This window comes from Notolabrus celidotus, chromosome 3 (genome assembly GCF_009762535.1).
Source record: "Notolabrus celidotus isolate fNotCel1 chromosome 3, fNotCel1.pri, whole genome shotgun sequence".
In the NCBI taxonomy this organism is placed as follows: Eukaryota; Metazoa; Chordata; class Actinopteri; order Labriformes; family Labridae; genus Notolabrus; species Notolabrus celidotus.
In genome coordinates, this window is record NC_048274.1 from 21,182,136 (window position 1) to 21,198,513 (window position 16,378).

At 37.9% G+C, this 16,378-nt stretch overlaps 1 protein-coding gene across 1 annotated transcript; it reads left to right on the top strand.

Annotated features, from left to right (window-relative positions):
• The first annotated feature begins 936 nt into the window (after positions 1-936).
• def8 (differentially expressed in FDCP 8 homolog) lies at positions 937-15,123 on the top strand. Its single transcript, XM_034680857.1, has 12 exons — positions 937-1,124; positions 3,167-3,290; positions 6,532-6,626; positions 6,768-6,917; positions 7,963-8,104; positions 9,052-9,216; positions 10,460-10,587; positions 10,991-11,104; positions 11,408-11,488; positions 11,829-11,969; positions 13,140-13,249; positions 13,562-15,123. Exons 2-12 carry the CDS (start codon positions 3,176-3,178, stop codon positions 13,653-13,655), a joined length of 1,335 nt encoding a protein of 444 aa, XP_034536748.1. The 5' UTR covers positions 937-1,124; positions 3,167-3,175; the 3' UTR covers positions 13,656-15,123.
• The last annotated feature ends 1,255 nt before the right edge of the window (positions 15,124-16,378 follow it).

A 16,378-nucleotide genomic window follows, 5' to 3' on the forward strand; every position in this document is an offset into this window, starting at 1 on the left:
CAGAGTTAAAGCATTACAGTAAAGCAAACTCAGATATAAGGGAAATTATTCTAGTTTTGAGGTCATTATCATCATCATCTATGGTGGCAAGTGTGTTATTCTATGCTGCGGTCTGCTGGGGAAGCAGTATAAAACACAAGGATGCGAGGCGACTGGACAAACTAGTGAAAAGAGCTGGCACTGTGATTGGAACCAGGTTGGACTCACTGCGCGCTGTGGTGGAGAGATGCACACAGAAGAAGCTAGAGGCCATTCTCAATTACACAGATCATCCACTTCACAACTTCTTTGTGGACCAGAGAAACAGCAGCAGTGGACGGCTCATCTCTCTGTGCTGCAGGACTGAGAGATACAGAAAATCATTCTTCCCTGCAGCCATTAGGCTTCATAACTCTCTAGCCAATGGGAGATGAGCTGACAGACACCTGGATTACTTGTTTTATGTGAGTTTTATAATTTTATCTGCCAGACACCTGAATTTCCCTTCAGGGATTAATAAAGTATTCTATTCTATTCTATTCTATTACGGGGGGGGGGGGGGGGGGGGGGTTAGTTAAGTTAAGTTAAGTTATAATTATTGAAAGGTATTCATTAATGCCAGAGGAAACTCTCATATAAGCATCTCATTCAATAAGATAAATGTACACTGTAAAAAAAAAGCTAATCCACTACATACCTAAGAGGTGCATGTGTAATAATGAAGTAATATAGGCAAGGTAAAAAGTAAAATTGATTCATGGTCTGAAATATTTTGAAATATATGATAGGGTTCAATAGGATTTCTAATCAGACTGGTTAAAGCCATGAAATCCTTTCTTTTCTTTTTTTTGAGGAAATCCTGTTTTGAAATGGTTCAGTATATCAAAAATGATATCTTGTATGGGGCGCAGAATTTCAGGCAACACCCCTGAAATGCTAAAGTCACTGTTCCGAGGTTTTATTCTGAAATCACCAACCAGAAGTCTGTGAACAACACGTGACTTGACGCTTTTAATCTTGTGATGTTGCTGTTGATGTCTGAGAAAAAACAACACGGGTACCACTGTTAACAATAACCACAAGCTTCGACCTGAAGTATATCCTAACACTGATGTCCCTTGATGATTTATAAGGTCAACAACGGGGTAAGTTTCTAACCTCACTGCACCCTGAAAGAAGATAGCGTTAGCTTAGCATCAAAACACATGACTAGCTAACGTTAGCTGGCTGTTTACATCTGTATGTTATTGTTAATGTAGCCAAAGGATGACATAGCTTCATTTGGTCATATTTTACACTCTACACGTTTAGCAATAGCACAATAATAAAAGGCAAAATCGGTGTCACCGCATTTTAGAAAATAACTAGTTGGTTATTCTCTATAAGGCTAACATTTAACCTGTTTTAAACCTGTAAACGCTTTTATATTCTGATTACTAAATGCAAGCTAACAGCTTTCAAAATTCATGCTAGCGATTCATGCTTGATTTCATTGTTTTTAAAGGGTCTCCTGTCAATCAGATCTGCAGCCTGCTAAGTGACAGTGTTGTTCTTGCCTACCTAGAAACTACTCATTGGTGTAATAGGAGGGGGTTGTGTTCATTCAGATTCAGAATCAGAATCAGAATCAGCTTTATTGGCCAGGTATGCTTGAACACACAAGGAATTTGACTCAGGTAAACTGTGCTCTCTTTGTACAAGGCATAAGAATAAGGCATACAAATAAAAATAAAATAAAAATAATAACAATAACATCAGCTATAAATACAAAAGAACAACTTATAGGCATGACTAATATGTACAGGCTAAAATAATATGAGTTAAATAATAAAATAAATAGAAATATGGAATTCTGCTTGGAGAATTGTTGCACTGTATATTTACATGTATATTAACAGAGAGTGTTTATCTGACAGGTATGACACTGTTATGGTTTAGTGTTCATCAGAGTGACAGCCTGGGGGAAGAAACTGTTCTTATGGCGGGTTGTTTTGGCGCACAGTGATCTGTAGCGCCTGCCGGAGGGGAGGAGTTTGAAGAATTTGTGTCCAGGGTGTGAGGGGTCAGCGGTGATGCTACCTGCCCGTTTCCTGGCCCGGGACCGGTACAAGTCCTGGATGGGGGGCAGGTTGACACAGATGATTTTTTCTACAATCCTTATAGTCCGTTGCAGTCTGTGTCTGTCTGGTTGTAGATCCAAACCAGACAGTGATTGAGGTGTACAGAACAGACTGGATGATGGAGGTGTAGAACATGATCAGCAGCTCCTAAGGAAGATTGAACTTCCTGAGCTGACGCAGGAAGTACATCCTCTGCTGGGCCTTTTTCCTGATTGTGTCTATGTGGTAGGTCCACCTCAGGTCCTGGGAGATAGTGGATCCCAGGAACCTGAAAGAGTCCACAGTAGACACAGTTCTGTTCAGGATGGTGGGGGGGTGGGGGTGGGGGGTGGGGGTGGGGGGTTCATCACAGCCTACAAAACATCAACATCTAACCTGAGAAAGCATGTCCAGGTCTGTAGCTAACACACTGGTTTGATTCCAGATGAACATTTCAAACTGTGCTTGGAGGAACTTAGTTGACTTTTAGATTTTATAGTATACTTTTTAGATTTTAAATCATGTTTTCTACGTATGTTTCAGAACGTAGCTGAATATACACCCATGCATCCCTGACTGCACTCGCTTTGTGAAAATACAAAAAAGTGCTTTGAATATTTAAGTATTTTTAAAAAAAACAAGTACTCCAGGACTTTAACTCAAGTAATAATTTGACTGAACAACTTTCACTTGTATTGGAGCAATATTAGACCAGAAGGATCTATACTTTGACTTAAGTAATGAAACTGTGTACTTTGTCCACCACTGGCAAACATAAAGTTATAGGAAATTATTTTTCTAATCTCGTGGATTTCACTATTCATCTCCTTGAGGTGGATTACAGACTGCTAGCCTAAGACTAGCCTCGGTTTGAAAAGCTATTAACATTGCAAAACATAATTCAACATAAGCTTGAAAGAAAGGCAGTGTTAAAGTCTAACCAAGGGTAATAAAAGTTCTTTAATTCAATGTCTAGGTCAAAAGTCAAAGTCGGAGAAAATAAATGTGTGGTAATTCCAGCCTTCTTCAAATTATAAACAAAATAGAAGGACAGTTGGTCATTGAGACTTTGTTTTTTATTTCCTCAGATGTAGCCTATGGTCATGGCATATGATGAGAGACTTGCACATTTCCGCCAAACTCGCCTCAATCCCTTTGATCGTGGAGAGGAAGAAGATGGCCCCCATGGAGGCAAGGCGCCCCCGCAGCACGGTAAATGTCATCACTAGACTTAGTCATCTACAGCGTGGAACCTAACTTCAAGGCAAATAGACAAAATAGAAAAAACGTTCTATGCTTTCATTGATAGTAGTACATAGTAGGGTGCTATGCTTTGATAAGATGCCTATTTGAGGAGAAAGAAGAGCGATTAAGGGGGGAATTTTACCAACATTTTCATGTAAAAATTACAAATATTACAAATAGTCAAAGAAAATAGCAGCCAGTCAACACTCACACCAGTAATATGTTCCCTTCAGATGCCATCGACTAGCATATATTGCACCTGTGTGAATGTTGTGCCAACCTCTTCGGGTATAGTATGTATTAGACCTTATAAAAATTAAAAGGATGGCAGAGAGCCAGAGGGTGAAATAAAGAAGGAAAATCAATAAACAGTAAATATACAAATACAGCTCACACACAGGGAAGAACAAAAAATTAAACCAAGGCAAAATCGAGATTGATTCAATGATGATACAATAAGAAGAATAAAAACAGTAAAATGAATAGACAACTGAGTAAAAACAGCCAAATTGAGATTGACTGCACCAAGACAAATGAAAGAGCAGAGGGCGCTAAACTATTAAGGATGATCAGGTTGTTTTTTTAACAGAGCGCTAGATTTTAAAGATTACTTCGATATCTGCTGGGTCTAGCCCATCTCCCTGAAGGTATTACTTCATATTCTGAGTACAGAATATGAGTGGCGGGCCTTGAGTTGTTCACTTTGGAACATTTGATAAGAAACAAAATAATTTAATCATTTTCTTATTGGAAACCGGATGTAATAATATTCCTTTTATCAAGATTCCAATACTCCTTTCACCGAACACCACACTGTCCTCTAACATCATGGTTTCTCCAATTTTAAATGTCACCCACACGTAGATTCAGGATTACTTAGAGCACCAAATGCAGACAGAAAACTTGTAGCTTAGATTGTATTGAGACTCAATCACTGTAATACCTATCTCATAAAACTGCTTTCAATAAATGTATTCTCTCAATTATTTATGCAGGTTAATCTGTTCTTTGTTCAGTCTAGCTCTGAGTGCATTAGGAGCAATAACACTGGACTGTTGCAACTTTAAGTTCATGGATAAGGAAGTTGGAAGTACTGTTGCTGAAGCATAGGAAATGAAAAGCATTACTGTAAGCAGTACTCCAGTAACACTTCCTGTATTTCAGGTTTTAAGGAATTAAAACATTTCTGCTTGATTAAATGTATTTTGTCTTGCATACCTGACACGCTGTAAGACCAGCTGATTTCTGTGAGCAGCTGTATTTTCCTTCTTCATTGTCCTCTCTCTGAGACGCTGAATTCACCCAACATGTTTTGCCCTGAGGTGTATGCAGGTAACAACCTCATATGTGTGCTCTTTTTCTTAGTGAGATGGAGAGTTAAGTTGTTGAATGTCTGTAACGCTGGAGTTTAGTCTGTATCATTTGAAGACTATGAGATGTTAGGCTTGATTTTGTATAATCTTGTTTAATTTGCTCCATTTATGTATGTCTTGGCTTGCTTTTTTACTTGATATTGTATTTGTGCTAATACATTCAGTTCAAATGCAGCATTTAAAGTAGCAATTCAAGTTTTAATATGCCATACATTTCATCAGACTTCTGCTGAAAATGAACTTATGCCCCCCCCCCCCCCCCTTTTTTTAATTGTATCATCTCATTTTTTTCTTATATTGTTTGTGTGCTGACAAAACCTCCAAAAATTTTATTGCCACAAATCAAACAATTCTTAAAACTTAAGATTGCACAATTTCATTGATGGATCAATAGGCAAGGCAAGGCAACTTTTCATATGCGACGGCAACTCAATGTGCTTTACATTAAAAGATTAAAAGCATTGGAAACATTCAGACAAGCATAAAAGAACAGAATTAAAATGACAAATATAATATAACATAGAAAAGAAAAGGAAAATTAGAATATATTAAAAAATTCATTAAAATTTGAATTTAAAGTGAGTTAAAATAAGCTAAGATAGGAAGGCAGTGGCAAATAAAAAAGTCTTAGTCTTTGATTCATAAGAGGTGAGAGTTGGAGCGGACCTGCTGCTTTCAGGGAGTGTGTTCCAGATATGTGGTGCATAACAACTAAACGCTGCTTCACCATGTTTCCTTCTGACTCTCGGGACTGAAAGCAGACCAGTACCTGATGACCTCAGAGGTCGAGGTGGTTCATACAGTAGTAGCAGAATAGCAATGTATTTTGGGCCTAAATCATTCAGTGCTTTATAAACCATCAGCAGGATTTTAAAGTCTATTCTCTGACAGACAGGAAGCCAGTGTAGGGATCTAAGAACTGGAGTGATCTGATCTACTTTTTTGGTCCTTGTTTGTTCCATTACATCAGTTTGAATTTTAAAAACTTGATAATGAGCAGAGCTTCAGGTAAGCCCATATACTGGATTAGGCGGTCAATATTTCAATGTTGGAGCAGTTTGAAGTGCTCGAGCTCAACAACTCAGCGCTCTCTGTGGCTTCACTTTTAAAACCATGTGCTCACTTCCGCTTCTCGTATACAGTCTTTGGTTTCTACTTGTTCTAATGCTAAAGGATAAAATTAATTAATGCAGCTAATATGGTCACAACCATCAGTTGAGGGAAGCTCATCTCCATGTAGTGACCACACTTTACATCTTCTCACAGTCTTCTGCCCGGTTGTTATGTCTTCAGATTATGATGTTAGTTCAACCTCTTGATCTTGAATATGTATGTCTATGAAACATAATCTTGTATTAGCTCAAAAAGTGAAAAATCAAACACATTATTTTACAGAAGCACGTGATAACAGTAGTTTCCATTTATAATAGAATAATGTGCTAGAATTTGTTTTAGGCGAGAATCATGAGCTTCAGAGGTAACCAAAGTGCTCAAAGTTCCAGACTTCATGCAGCTCTGTCAGCACTTTGAATCGTAGACTGTAAATAAGTCTTTGAATCGGAATAAAGCAGGAGTCTGTCTTGCCAGCTGGCTTGGTTACACATTACCAACACTGTAAAGACAATTACCTTCATAACTGATAACTTCACATGTCCATTTTCTGCTCTCTTTGTTCTTCTTGACATCTTTAGTGTTGACTCAGAGTGTAAGGGTTTTCCTAACCACAGTCATGCGATGCGTGTGAAGTTAGAACGCACAACCGAGTGCACTTATCATTCAGCAGTGTGTATGCTAAGAAAAGAGCTTTAGTTTCTGATGTGTGTCCCTCTTTTCAGAAGCAAGACCAGAGCTGTTCTCTGGGACCAGAATCCACAGCTCAGACCGGACCATGGACCTGGGTCTAGCTGAAGACCACTTCTCAAGGCCCATGGTGAGTTAAGCTCTATTTCGGTTTTGAAAATCTAGGCTTAAAAAGGTGTTACACTCAATGAATAGTTTTTGAACTGAAAGTAAATTTCCTGTCTTTTACTCTAACTCTTGATGTGCTTTTGCTCTCACTTACTTGTTTCAGGGTTCATTTGTGGCGTCCGACATTGAGCAACTGAAACTGGCCATCGAGGAGTGTAAAAAACTAATCCTGGAGCTGCCAGAACACTCAGAGAGACAGAAGGACACAGTAGTGAAGCTTATCCACCTCCGTCTCAAACTGCAGGAGCTTAAGGTTGGAGCATGGGAGGAAATAGAGAAGTAGATGACATGATATTGTCTCTGTTGATGTAATCAGGACAAGACATTCAGAACTGATTCATTTCACTCGCATGTTATTGATTTTGTGGAATGCAGGGCCTTTTACGCTAGTTTGCAGAATGGATTATGTAAAGCATGCCTTCCTACTTTGTTTCTGCGGAGCTGTTTCCTGAAACCTACGCTGATTTCAAGTGGAAAATGCAGCATGTAGAGTACATTTATATGTACAAAAGTTCAGGAGGAGAATGAAATGATATTATTATTGGTAGCCTGTAGTTGAGAAGTGATGCTCATGTGGATTAGAGAATATGTATAACTATTGAAGACTATTAAATTATATGATGAAATGAAGTCTTTCTTCAGCTTTACTTGGATCAATAATGACATTTTAGCTGTTAATCAAGCTTAAGCATTGCAGACATTCCAGTACACTGTTAAGGTGATAAAAAAAAGTTATTTTGGAGCCACGCAAAACCTCTGCAAATTTCAAATACCAAAGTTTCTATTTGTCATGAGTTTCAGGAAGTTTTATATTCTTACATTTCGGTGTGTTGTGGGGCAATAAATCAATTACTTCAGAGTCAGGTTGAGATTTGAATGCTTTTTATAGAAAAGAGAATTTTGATTCAATCACTTGGCTTGTTTCAAACCATCCAAACTTTTTCCTTCTTGATGGTTTTAACTGATATTTAACGAATTTGAACCACATCATTTAAAGGAGCTGACTAAAATATACTACACTCCAGACTGTGTTATGTAATAATGCAGCGTTATGTCAAATTGCATGATGCAAGTTGAACAGTCAGTCATGCTTTGTTGATTCTTCCGGGGAATCATGCAGTGATGACAGACGCATATGAAATATATAGACAAAGTAACACTGTGCACGTTTTTATATTGTTTGTGTTGAGTTTAAAGGAAATGCACATTATTTGCTATAACCATGAATTAACTGTAAATTGGCACTTTGTTGTTGCTCTTGGTGATTTTTTTTTCCTTCACATTTTGTGCCCTTGAAGGACCCTGAGGAGGATGAGCCTAATCTGAGAACTCTACTGGAGCACCGCTTTTCTAAAGAGAAGAGCAAGAGCGTGAAGCAGACCTGTGACAAGTGTAGCACTATCATCTGGGGTCTTATCCAGACCTGGTATACTTGCACAGGTGAGATACACTATGCAGTGAATCAGTCTGCAGTAAATCTGAGGAGATAATGTTGTCCAAATTATAAATCACCCTGTTGTTCAGGATGCAGTATGTTTTTAAGTCACACCAATTTTTTCAAATCTTAGACTTTTACAGTATTCAAGATCAATAGCCCCATGTGTGCTTTCAAAGTATCACACGCATGCTAACAGTGTAGTCAGTTATTTTATATCCTGAGGAGCTCGGTTAATTTGCTATGAATTTATTTCCTGAACAGTAGCCTCATTGGAAACTCAACTCTCAACTCAACTCAACTTTATTTATATAGCACCTTTCATACATAAAAACATGCAGCCCAAAATGCTTCACAGAATAACAGAGACAGAAAACAACAGCAGTGATAAAATTATAAAAGGCATGATTATAAATAAAATACTTAAAAATGAAATAAAATCAATACAGTGAAATTAATAAAATAAGTAATAATTAGCGTTAACAAGATCAGATGAATACGAGAAATAAATAGATGAATAAATAATTAAATAAGATAAATATATGTTGAAGCAATGATTCATATAATAATGGTTAAAATAATAATGGTTAAAATAATAATAATAATAATAATAAATAAATAAATAAATAAATAAATAAATAAATAATAATAATAATAATAATAATAATAATAATAATAATAATGATAATAATAATAATAATAATAATAATAATAATAATAATAATGCTGTCCAGGGCTTAAAATAAATTACTCCAAATTAAAAGCTAGATTGAAAAGGTAAGTCTTAAGTTTACTTTTAAAAACACCCAGAGAGCTTGCTGCCTTAATCTCTAGAGGCAGAGAGTCCAGAGGCAACATCGTAGCTCTTTGAGTCTGTTAGCCAGATATTCATATCAAACCAACTCAGTAAAATTATGCTAAATACAATTTTATGTCCCTTCTTGTGTTTCAGGTTGCTATTACCGTTGCCATAGTAAGTGTATGAACCTGATCACCAAGCCCTGTGTCAGGTCAAAGGTCAGCCACCAGTCGGAGTATGAGCTCAGCATCTGTCCTGAGATTGGACTGGATCGGCAAGACTACCGCTGTGCAGAATGCCGTACACCTATTTCACTGAGTGAGTGCAACTTTACAGTGTTGGTCCATCTTGGCAACACCTCTGGAGCCCACAACAGCACCTTAATGAAACTTTGCCATCATTACGCCTTTGTACTTTCATTTTGACCCTGTGATGGGGTAATATCGGTGTGTCCCCATGTGTGATTACGGACATTCCATTGCTGCATTGCAGAAGCAGGAGAGGTTAACACGCAACTGGCGGTTCACATACAACCTTGATCATGTATATGACATTTTAAACAAATGTTGTATGAGGGGTTTACTGTACTATGGCTTCCTGTTTCATGGCGAGATGTCGACGTTTGAGGAGCTGCAGTTCAACAAAGAGTTGCTGTCTGAACCACGGTGCTTCATCAAGGAGTGAAGGTCCTTTCCAACCATATTTCAAGTAAATAGAGGGAGAGAGGTACATTGGAGAATAATGCATGTCAGGGGGCGCTACTGTTATAAGTAGATATGATATCATCCATGACTATTTTGGACCGGATCCATATATGAGACTTGTAAAGATTTAAAGTGTTAGCAAAGTGCCAAAGAAACCTACCTCTTTAATTCTTTGCATTGCCACACCCTAAAATACAGAAAAACCCTTTGATAACTTTGAATCTTCAAAGTGCCTACAACACCTTCCCTGACTGATGTTGGAGTTGATTGGAAGACATGCCAAGGACAAATATGTTCAAAAGTGAACCCTGTGAATCGGCCCAAACTGGGGACATCAGCCATTCAACCAAAATTTGAGGACTTCCCGTTGGGATTTTATCACGACAATGAAAGACTTTCTTGTAAGTCTTGACATGAAACATAATTTTTCATGCACGTAGCTTGAACCAACACCAGAGGCTACATTTTTGAATTCTTTGAAGTTGCTTGAGAGCTCAATGGAGCTATTTTTGCAAAGTGGGGCACAAGACCCATAGAATGTGAAATTTTTCAACAGGCTTTGTGAGTGCGTGAATTTTGGTGAGTTTCGGGGTATGTTTATGCCACCAAATATGCTATTTGTTTGGAAAAAGAAGAAAGAAAGGAAGAAGAATAAAAAAAACCAAACAAACAAACATACAGAAATTCACCTGGTTCCAAAAGGGTCCTCACACTATTTTTGCATGCTTGGGCCCTAAGAATATTTCAACTTCTTCTTGCTGGTGGTCTTGTTTGGTCTTGTAGCTCATATATTTTAATTTCATTCTTTTAACCCTGACCCTTTGTTTCATAGTTTGACTTCCATGTTTATCTTTTAGGGGGTGTGCCAAGTGAAGCCAGACAGTGTGACTACACAGGCCAGTATTACTGCAGCACATGTCACTGGAATGACACAGCCATCGTACCGGCTCGCGTCATTCACAACTGGGAGTTTGAACAACGAAAGGTACCCCCATTAACCTCAAAGAAATACACTTTCAATATGAAAACCTCTCCTGTGCTCTATGTTTTATTTTGTAAGACTTCAGCTGTACTGTCATACATGTCTCTGCCAAACATCAAAATTCTGTTAGAGAAGTCAATTTACCAGTTATGAGTGCCACTGCCACACAAACTGAGACTCTTTCTAGGTTTCTATCTTCTTTCTAATGTTAATCATGAATGATATTAAATCAGATCCACATCTGTAATAGAAATGCCTGTTTTATCCAGTTTTGGTCTTTTTCACTTGAAGGTCAGATGATGGTTGATGATGTGTGCTAAGCTGACCATAAATACTACTTTTAACCCCATCACTCTGCTCAGACTCCAAACACATCTATATACTGACAGCACGTCTCTCTTCGAAGGTGTGTCGCTCCTCGATGCGTTACCTGGCCCTGATGTTGGCACGACCTGTGCTGAAGCTGAAAGAAATCAACCCGCTGCTGTTCAACTTTGTGGAGGAACTGGTGGAGATCCGGGTATGTGAGTGGCTTCACTTTTGAGATTAGTGGTGTTAATAAAAAGGTTACATTATTTCAGATAACCAAAGTTTTCCTAAAAACAATTTGATCTTCATTGTTGTCACTATCACTTTTTGTTTTGTGAACCAAACCACCTGAGTAGTTTTGTCATTCGTCATATTGTTTAGCATCAGATGCTGTTTGGCTGAAAATCAGATGACTTAATTTTAGATTTCATGCAGTGAGATAGGAAAAATATGACCTCTCCGTGCTACAAGTTCAACTTACAGCTGTGTGTGTGTGTGTGTGTGTCCTTCACAGAAACTGCGACAAGATATTCTGCTGATGAAACCTTATTTCATTACCTGTAAGGAGGCCATGGAGGCTCGGCTATTGCTGCAGGTCAGGATCACTTTGCTATCTACTCTGCACAGAGTAAAAAGACTCTGTGAGGTCCTTTAAGTAATATGTTATAACAACACCATCATGTGGTGAAAGAGGAGAACACTCATTACATCAAGTAAGGGTTCTGATGTAAAATAAAGCATGGGTGTGTAATATTAAGTCTGTATAGAGGATGTAAACTTGACTTGACTGTTCTTGTTACATATTCAGTGTTGGCTCAAACATATGTATCATTTTTATAGTTTGTGTTTGAGAATTTTATAATCCCACACACATTTTTGCAAAAGTTTTGAATATTTTGGATACAAAATCAGACAGTTTTTTTTTTTTTTCCCAGCTACAAGATCGGCAGCACTTCGTGGAGAATGATGACATGTACTCACTGCAAGATTTGATCGACATCTCAAGCGGCAGACTCAGCTGCTCCCTCACTGAGATCCATACCACATTCGCAAAGCACATCAAACTAGATTGTGATGTGAGTTCAAACTTGAAGCAAGGCAATAGTAGTCTGTTCATGCATTACAGTTCACCAAATTATTCAGGGTCTGTTGGGTTGTTCACACTTCTGCCGGTTGGATAATATGTTAAAGCTAGGGTTGGTAGTCATGGAAAACTAGCATGAGTTTGAATGTAGCATTTCCTCAGGACTCAGTCTAACCCCTCACCCCTCCCCTCGGAGCTCCTCCAAAACGACGCCCCCGCGACCATATGATGGTGACTGATTCAAAACTGGTCCTCACCAAAACATTATCATAGGGAAAGTTAAAAACACAAACAAACATGGCTATTGTTAGTACTCACAACCGTCATGCTAGTATTATCCAGTTGTACCGGTGACACGATATCAGGAGAAAAGTTATAACACATATAATATTGTAACAGCTCTACTGTTTGTTAAACGTGTCCAGTGTAGATGCTCTTAATTCCTACAGTGTTGATGGTTAGTGAAGGCATCAGGAGAGGTGTAGAGTGTGCAAGCAGGGAGAGGAGAGACATGCAGGAGAAGTTTTTCATTTATCCAAACATTGATTGTTGCTTTGTTGGTTGGCATGATCATGGCCGACAGTGACCGGTTAGTAAAGCTCAACGTGTTCACGAATTGGCTCGTCATCCCTACAGCGTCCGGACGGACGCTACAGTACATATACATTTCTGTAGGACTTACTAAATGTCATTAATTCTTTTGCTTGTCAGAGCCCCCGTGGTGAGAGCTTTTTAGACTCTGATCCAGACTACAGTCCTGAGCAAAGCACCTCATCGGGTCAGAGGGGACAGGCCCGAGGTCAAGCGAGAGGGGCAGTAAATAGAGGCAGGGGACGGGGAGTGGACGCCGAAATGTACGTGCAGGAGGCGGGCAGAACAGCAGGACTGGATTTGATTGGTTAAATAAATTGGACCCTAAAGGCGGGATTGGTTGGTGTTTTCCCAGGTTTACTCTGGCTGTAGGTAGCAGCTTTTTTCACTGTTTTTTAAGAACACATTATGTATTGATTGCCATCAGGACATACAGATCATTTTAACCAGTATAACAAAAAGTGTATCTAAATCTGACTACCAACCCCAGCTTTAAAGGAGTATAAAATGTATATACCTGTGTAAAACACTGACTTTCTGTCCTTTTCTGTGTGTATGCTTTTGTGTGTAGCGTTGTCAGGCCAAAGGATTTGTATGTGAGCTTTGTAAGGAGGGCGACATCCTGTTTCCTTTTGACAGCCACACCTCAGTCTGCCATGACTGCTCTGCTGTCTTCCACAGGTAAGGCACTACCAACCAGTCAGTGTGAAAACTACAGGAAAAATAATGTGAGGACTTGTAATGTTGTGTAATATGTTGCTGCAGTATGTGGTAACGGGTCCAATCTCACACTGAAACGTCCAGTTTCAGTGATAATCTGCACATAGTGGATTAAAAAAGGCATTTATGTGTTTGCTCTACTCAACATACGTATGATGCCAAAGTAGAGCCATTGTCCAAACACTGCCATTAAAAATGACATAACAAATCGATACCATGATTATGGTGTATTTTTCAACAAAAACTATCTGTGTGTTTTATTCTTTTCTCCAGGGATTGTTATTATGACAACTCCACAACATGTCCTCGGTGTGCAAGGATGACTGATCGCAAGCAGGACGAGGTGACGGATGTGAAGGATGCATAACTCTGGAGAGGACGGCTGGATTTTGCACTTTGCCTGGTGGTGTTCTCTTCTCTGACTGAAGACTAGCTTTCCGTCTTGTTCTTGGTTTGTTTTGTGCGTATGTTTAAACTTGTAGTGTCTTAATGTTCCTGTGCACTACATAATGAAGCAGGGTACCCCAAAAACCCACTTGAAAATTATTAATATATATATTTTTATCAAACTTTTTAATTCATACTGAAATGGTTGAACTGAACACTGTTTGCGTGTGTTTGTGTGGGTGTCTACTTGTGCACGATAACAGAATACATTACCTAGAGAGAAAAGACACCCAAACAGTCGGTGATTTTGCATGCAGGAATTGTATATCAACAGTTGGAAGCCTCAGCTGCATTTATCTCTACTGCCAACTTAGATAGATACTTAGCATAATAGTTGCATATATTTAAAAAGTAGAAGCATTACGACTCCAGATTCAAGAGACAACATCACAAAAATTATATCAACCAGAACTCTGCCTTCAGCCTCAAGTTGTGTGTATTTCTTTTAAAAAACGGTAAACACGCTCAAAGCTGAGTGGGTAACCTTGCACTGATCTCCCTGATAACATGATTTCAAGACATCAATTTGGGTCTTATGATTTATATTGTTTAATGTTTTACATCAGGAATTAATTTAATCTATTTGACAATGTGAGCATAACACCACCAACTTCTTTTCTACTTTTTACTTACATTCCAACATTAGCTCATATATATTTTTTTATTTTCATGCCTACTTTCTTCCTAGAGTTGTATTCTTTTGATCAGTTTGACATTTTCAGGTTTAATCAAGTCTTGCAACTGAACTAAGTTGTAACTAAGTAAAGGCCAGTTGTTTCTCAGTTTTCAATAAGAAAAACCTAGATAATGGGAAAACTTACCGGCAAGTTATGAAAAAAATATTACATATAAGCAGTAATTAAAACCATCATGTGAAATATACATACATATACAGTATATCTGCAACAGAAAACAAGCATGCATTGTTAGTATATTTATTTGGTAGAAGAATCATGAACTTTTGTTTAAAACTGTGAACTCATTGTAGCCGGTCTGATCTGTGTTGAACCAGGTTCAGTTTAGTGCACTGTGTAGCAAATAGATGTGAAATCTTCTGAACATTGTGTGCCTAAGTTCATCAGGTTACAAGCAGCTGTTATCAAAAATGTCTTAATACACTAACCATCATGTTAATGGTTTCAGTCTTACATTTCCTGTAGCACATTATATCCTGATATGATAAAGATGTGAAGTGACACCTTTGATAATGTGTAAATGTTTAATGCTGAAGTATTTGTTTTAAAATAATCAGTTTTGGCTGTGTTATCTTTCAGCATGAAGTATAGTACTTTATTTTTTTTTAAATTATGCGTAGACATGGTTTCTGTAAGAGCTGTGTCCTGTTGGAAAAATCGTGGAATAATGCATGAATAAAGATATGAAATGTATTTAAGCTGTGGCTTTGTGTTCTTATTAAGTTAAATTTCTTCATTAATAGATCTGGATATAATTGTCACAGAGGTATAATACCAGAACAGTGATTTTAAAGAAATCCATCAGATTGCTTTCCGTGTTTAAGTTAGTCGATGCACATTAAATCCCTTGTTTCAAGTGAGCCACTTTCCTGTGCAAGACAAATATCTACCATCATTACTTTGAACACAGGGTCTGTATACTCTGACCTAGCCCCGTACACCCCTGCAGCCCCACCGGGTAGGACTGTTTGCTAATCGGTCCACTTTGAAGATGCGTGGTTAAAGTGTAATGATTATAAATCACTTGCTGCATGGCTTGCAATACTGAGAAATGGTTGCCATCTGATACACATGATATTGGTAAGAAATATTTTTGTTCCCTGTCAGCCAAATACTAAAACAAGGCAACATTTTGCAAAAGTACAAACAAAAACGTGAATAACTGCCAATTTTACATAAGGTTGACCATGTTACCTTTTTTAAATGTTTTTTAACCATTTTTGTTTGAAATTTGCAGCGTTTGTTTTCAAGTGGAGTAAGAAGTAGCCTTGAATATTAACAGAGTGTGAGCATCTGTATTATTAAGAATGATTAGATTAGAATTGTATTTGTCCACAATGTAGAAAATTGCCTTCGGCTTCACACACACATACAGACAATACAACATTTGTAGACAAGAACAGAGATAGCGCTTGGGGTTCTTCCTTAAAGGAGCTGATATTAAATATAAAACATATATATGTACATGCACATACATAAAGATACATATATACATACACACATGAATACACATGCACATAGACACATGTACATAGCCTACATACATAGGCTTTATATATCCTACAATTGAGGTCATAAAAATTAGGAAAGCTCCTGTAAAGAGCGGATGCTACAGTTTATTATTTTAAGAGCTTGCTGAAATTAAAAAGTTAGGTTTGATTTTGCAATCTAACAATTCAATAATTGAATTGCTCTTGGGAAAAAATAGTTCTTGTAAACATTATTGATACAAAAATTAACTGATGTTTGGTTCTTAAAAGTGATAATGAAAAGATACAAATAAAATGTTCCACTTCCCCATATTCCAAAGGGGCAAACTGATAGGTACAGCTTCCCACAGTGTTCATGAGGATCAGTTGAGGACTCGTCGGGGACTTGGACTAATGCCAGTCATTATGCAACGTTGACAAATGTACAGTACGTCCTATACAATCTTAAAGATAAATTA

Excerpts from the sequence above, each read along its gene's own strand:
- def8 (XM_034680857.1), top strand. The coding sequence starts at position 3,176 with ATGGTCATGGCATATGATGAGAGACTTGCACATTTCCGCCAAACTCGC. Across the intron at positions 9,217-10,459 it reads CCGTACACCTATTTCACTGA|GGGGTGTGCCAAGTGAAGCC; the intron begins GTGAGTGCAACT and ends TTTATCTTTTAG. Across the intron at positions 11,489-11,828 it reads AGGCTCGGCTATTGCTGCAG|CTACAAGATCGGCAGCACTT; the intron begins GTCAGGATCACT and ends TTTTTTTCCCAG.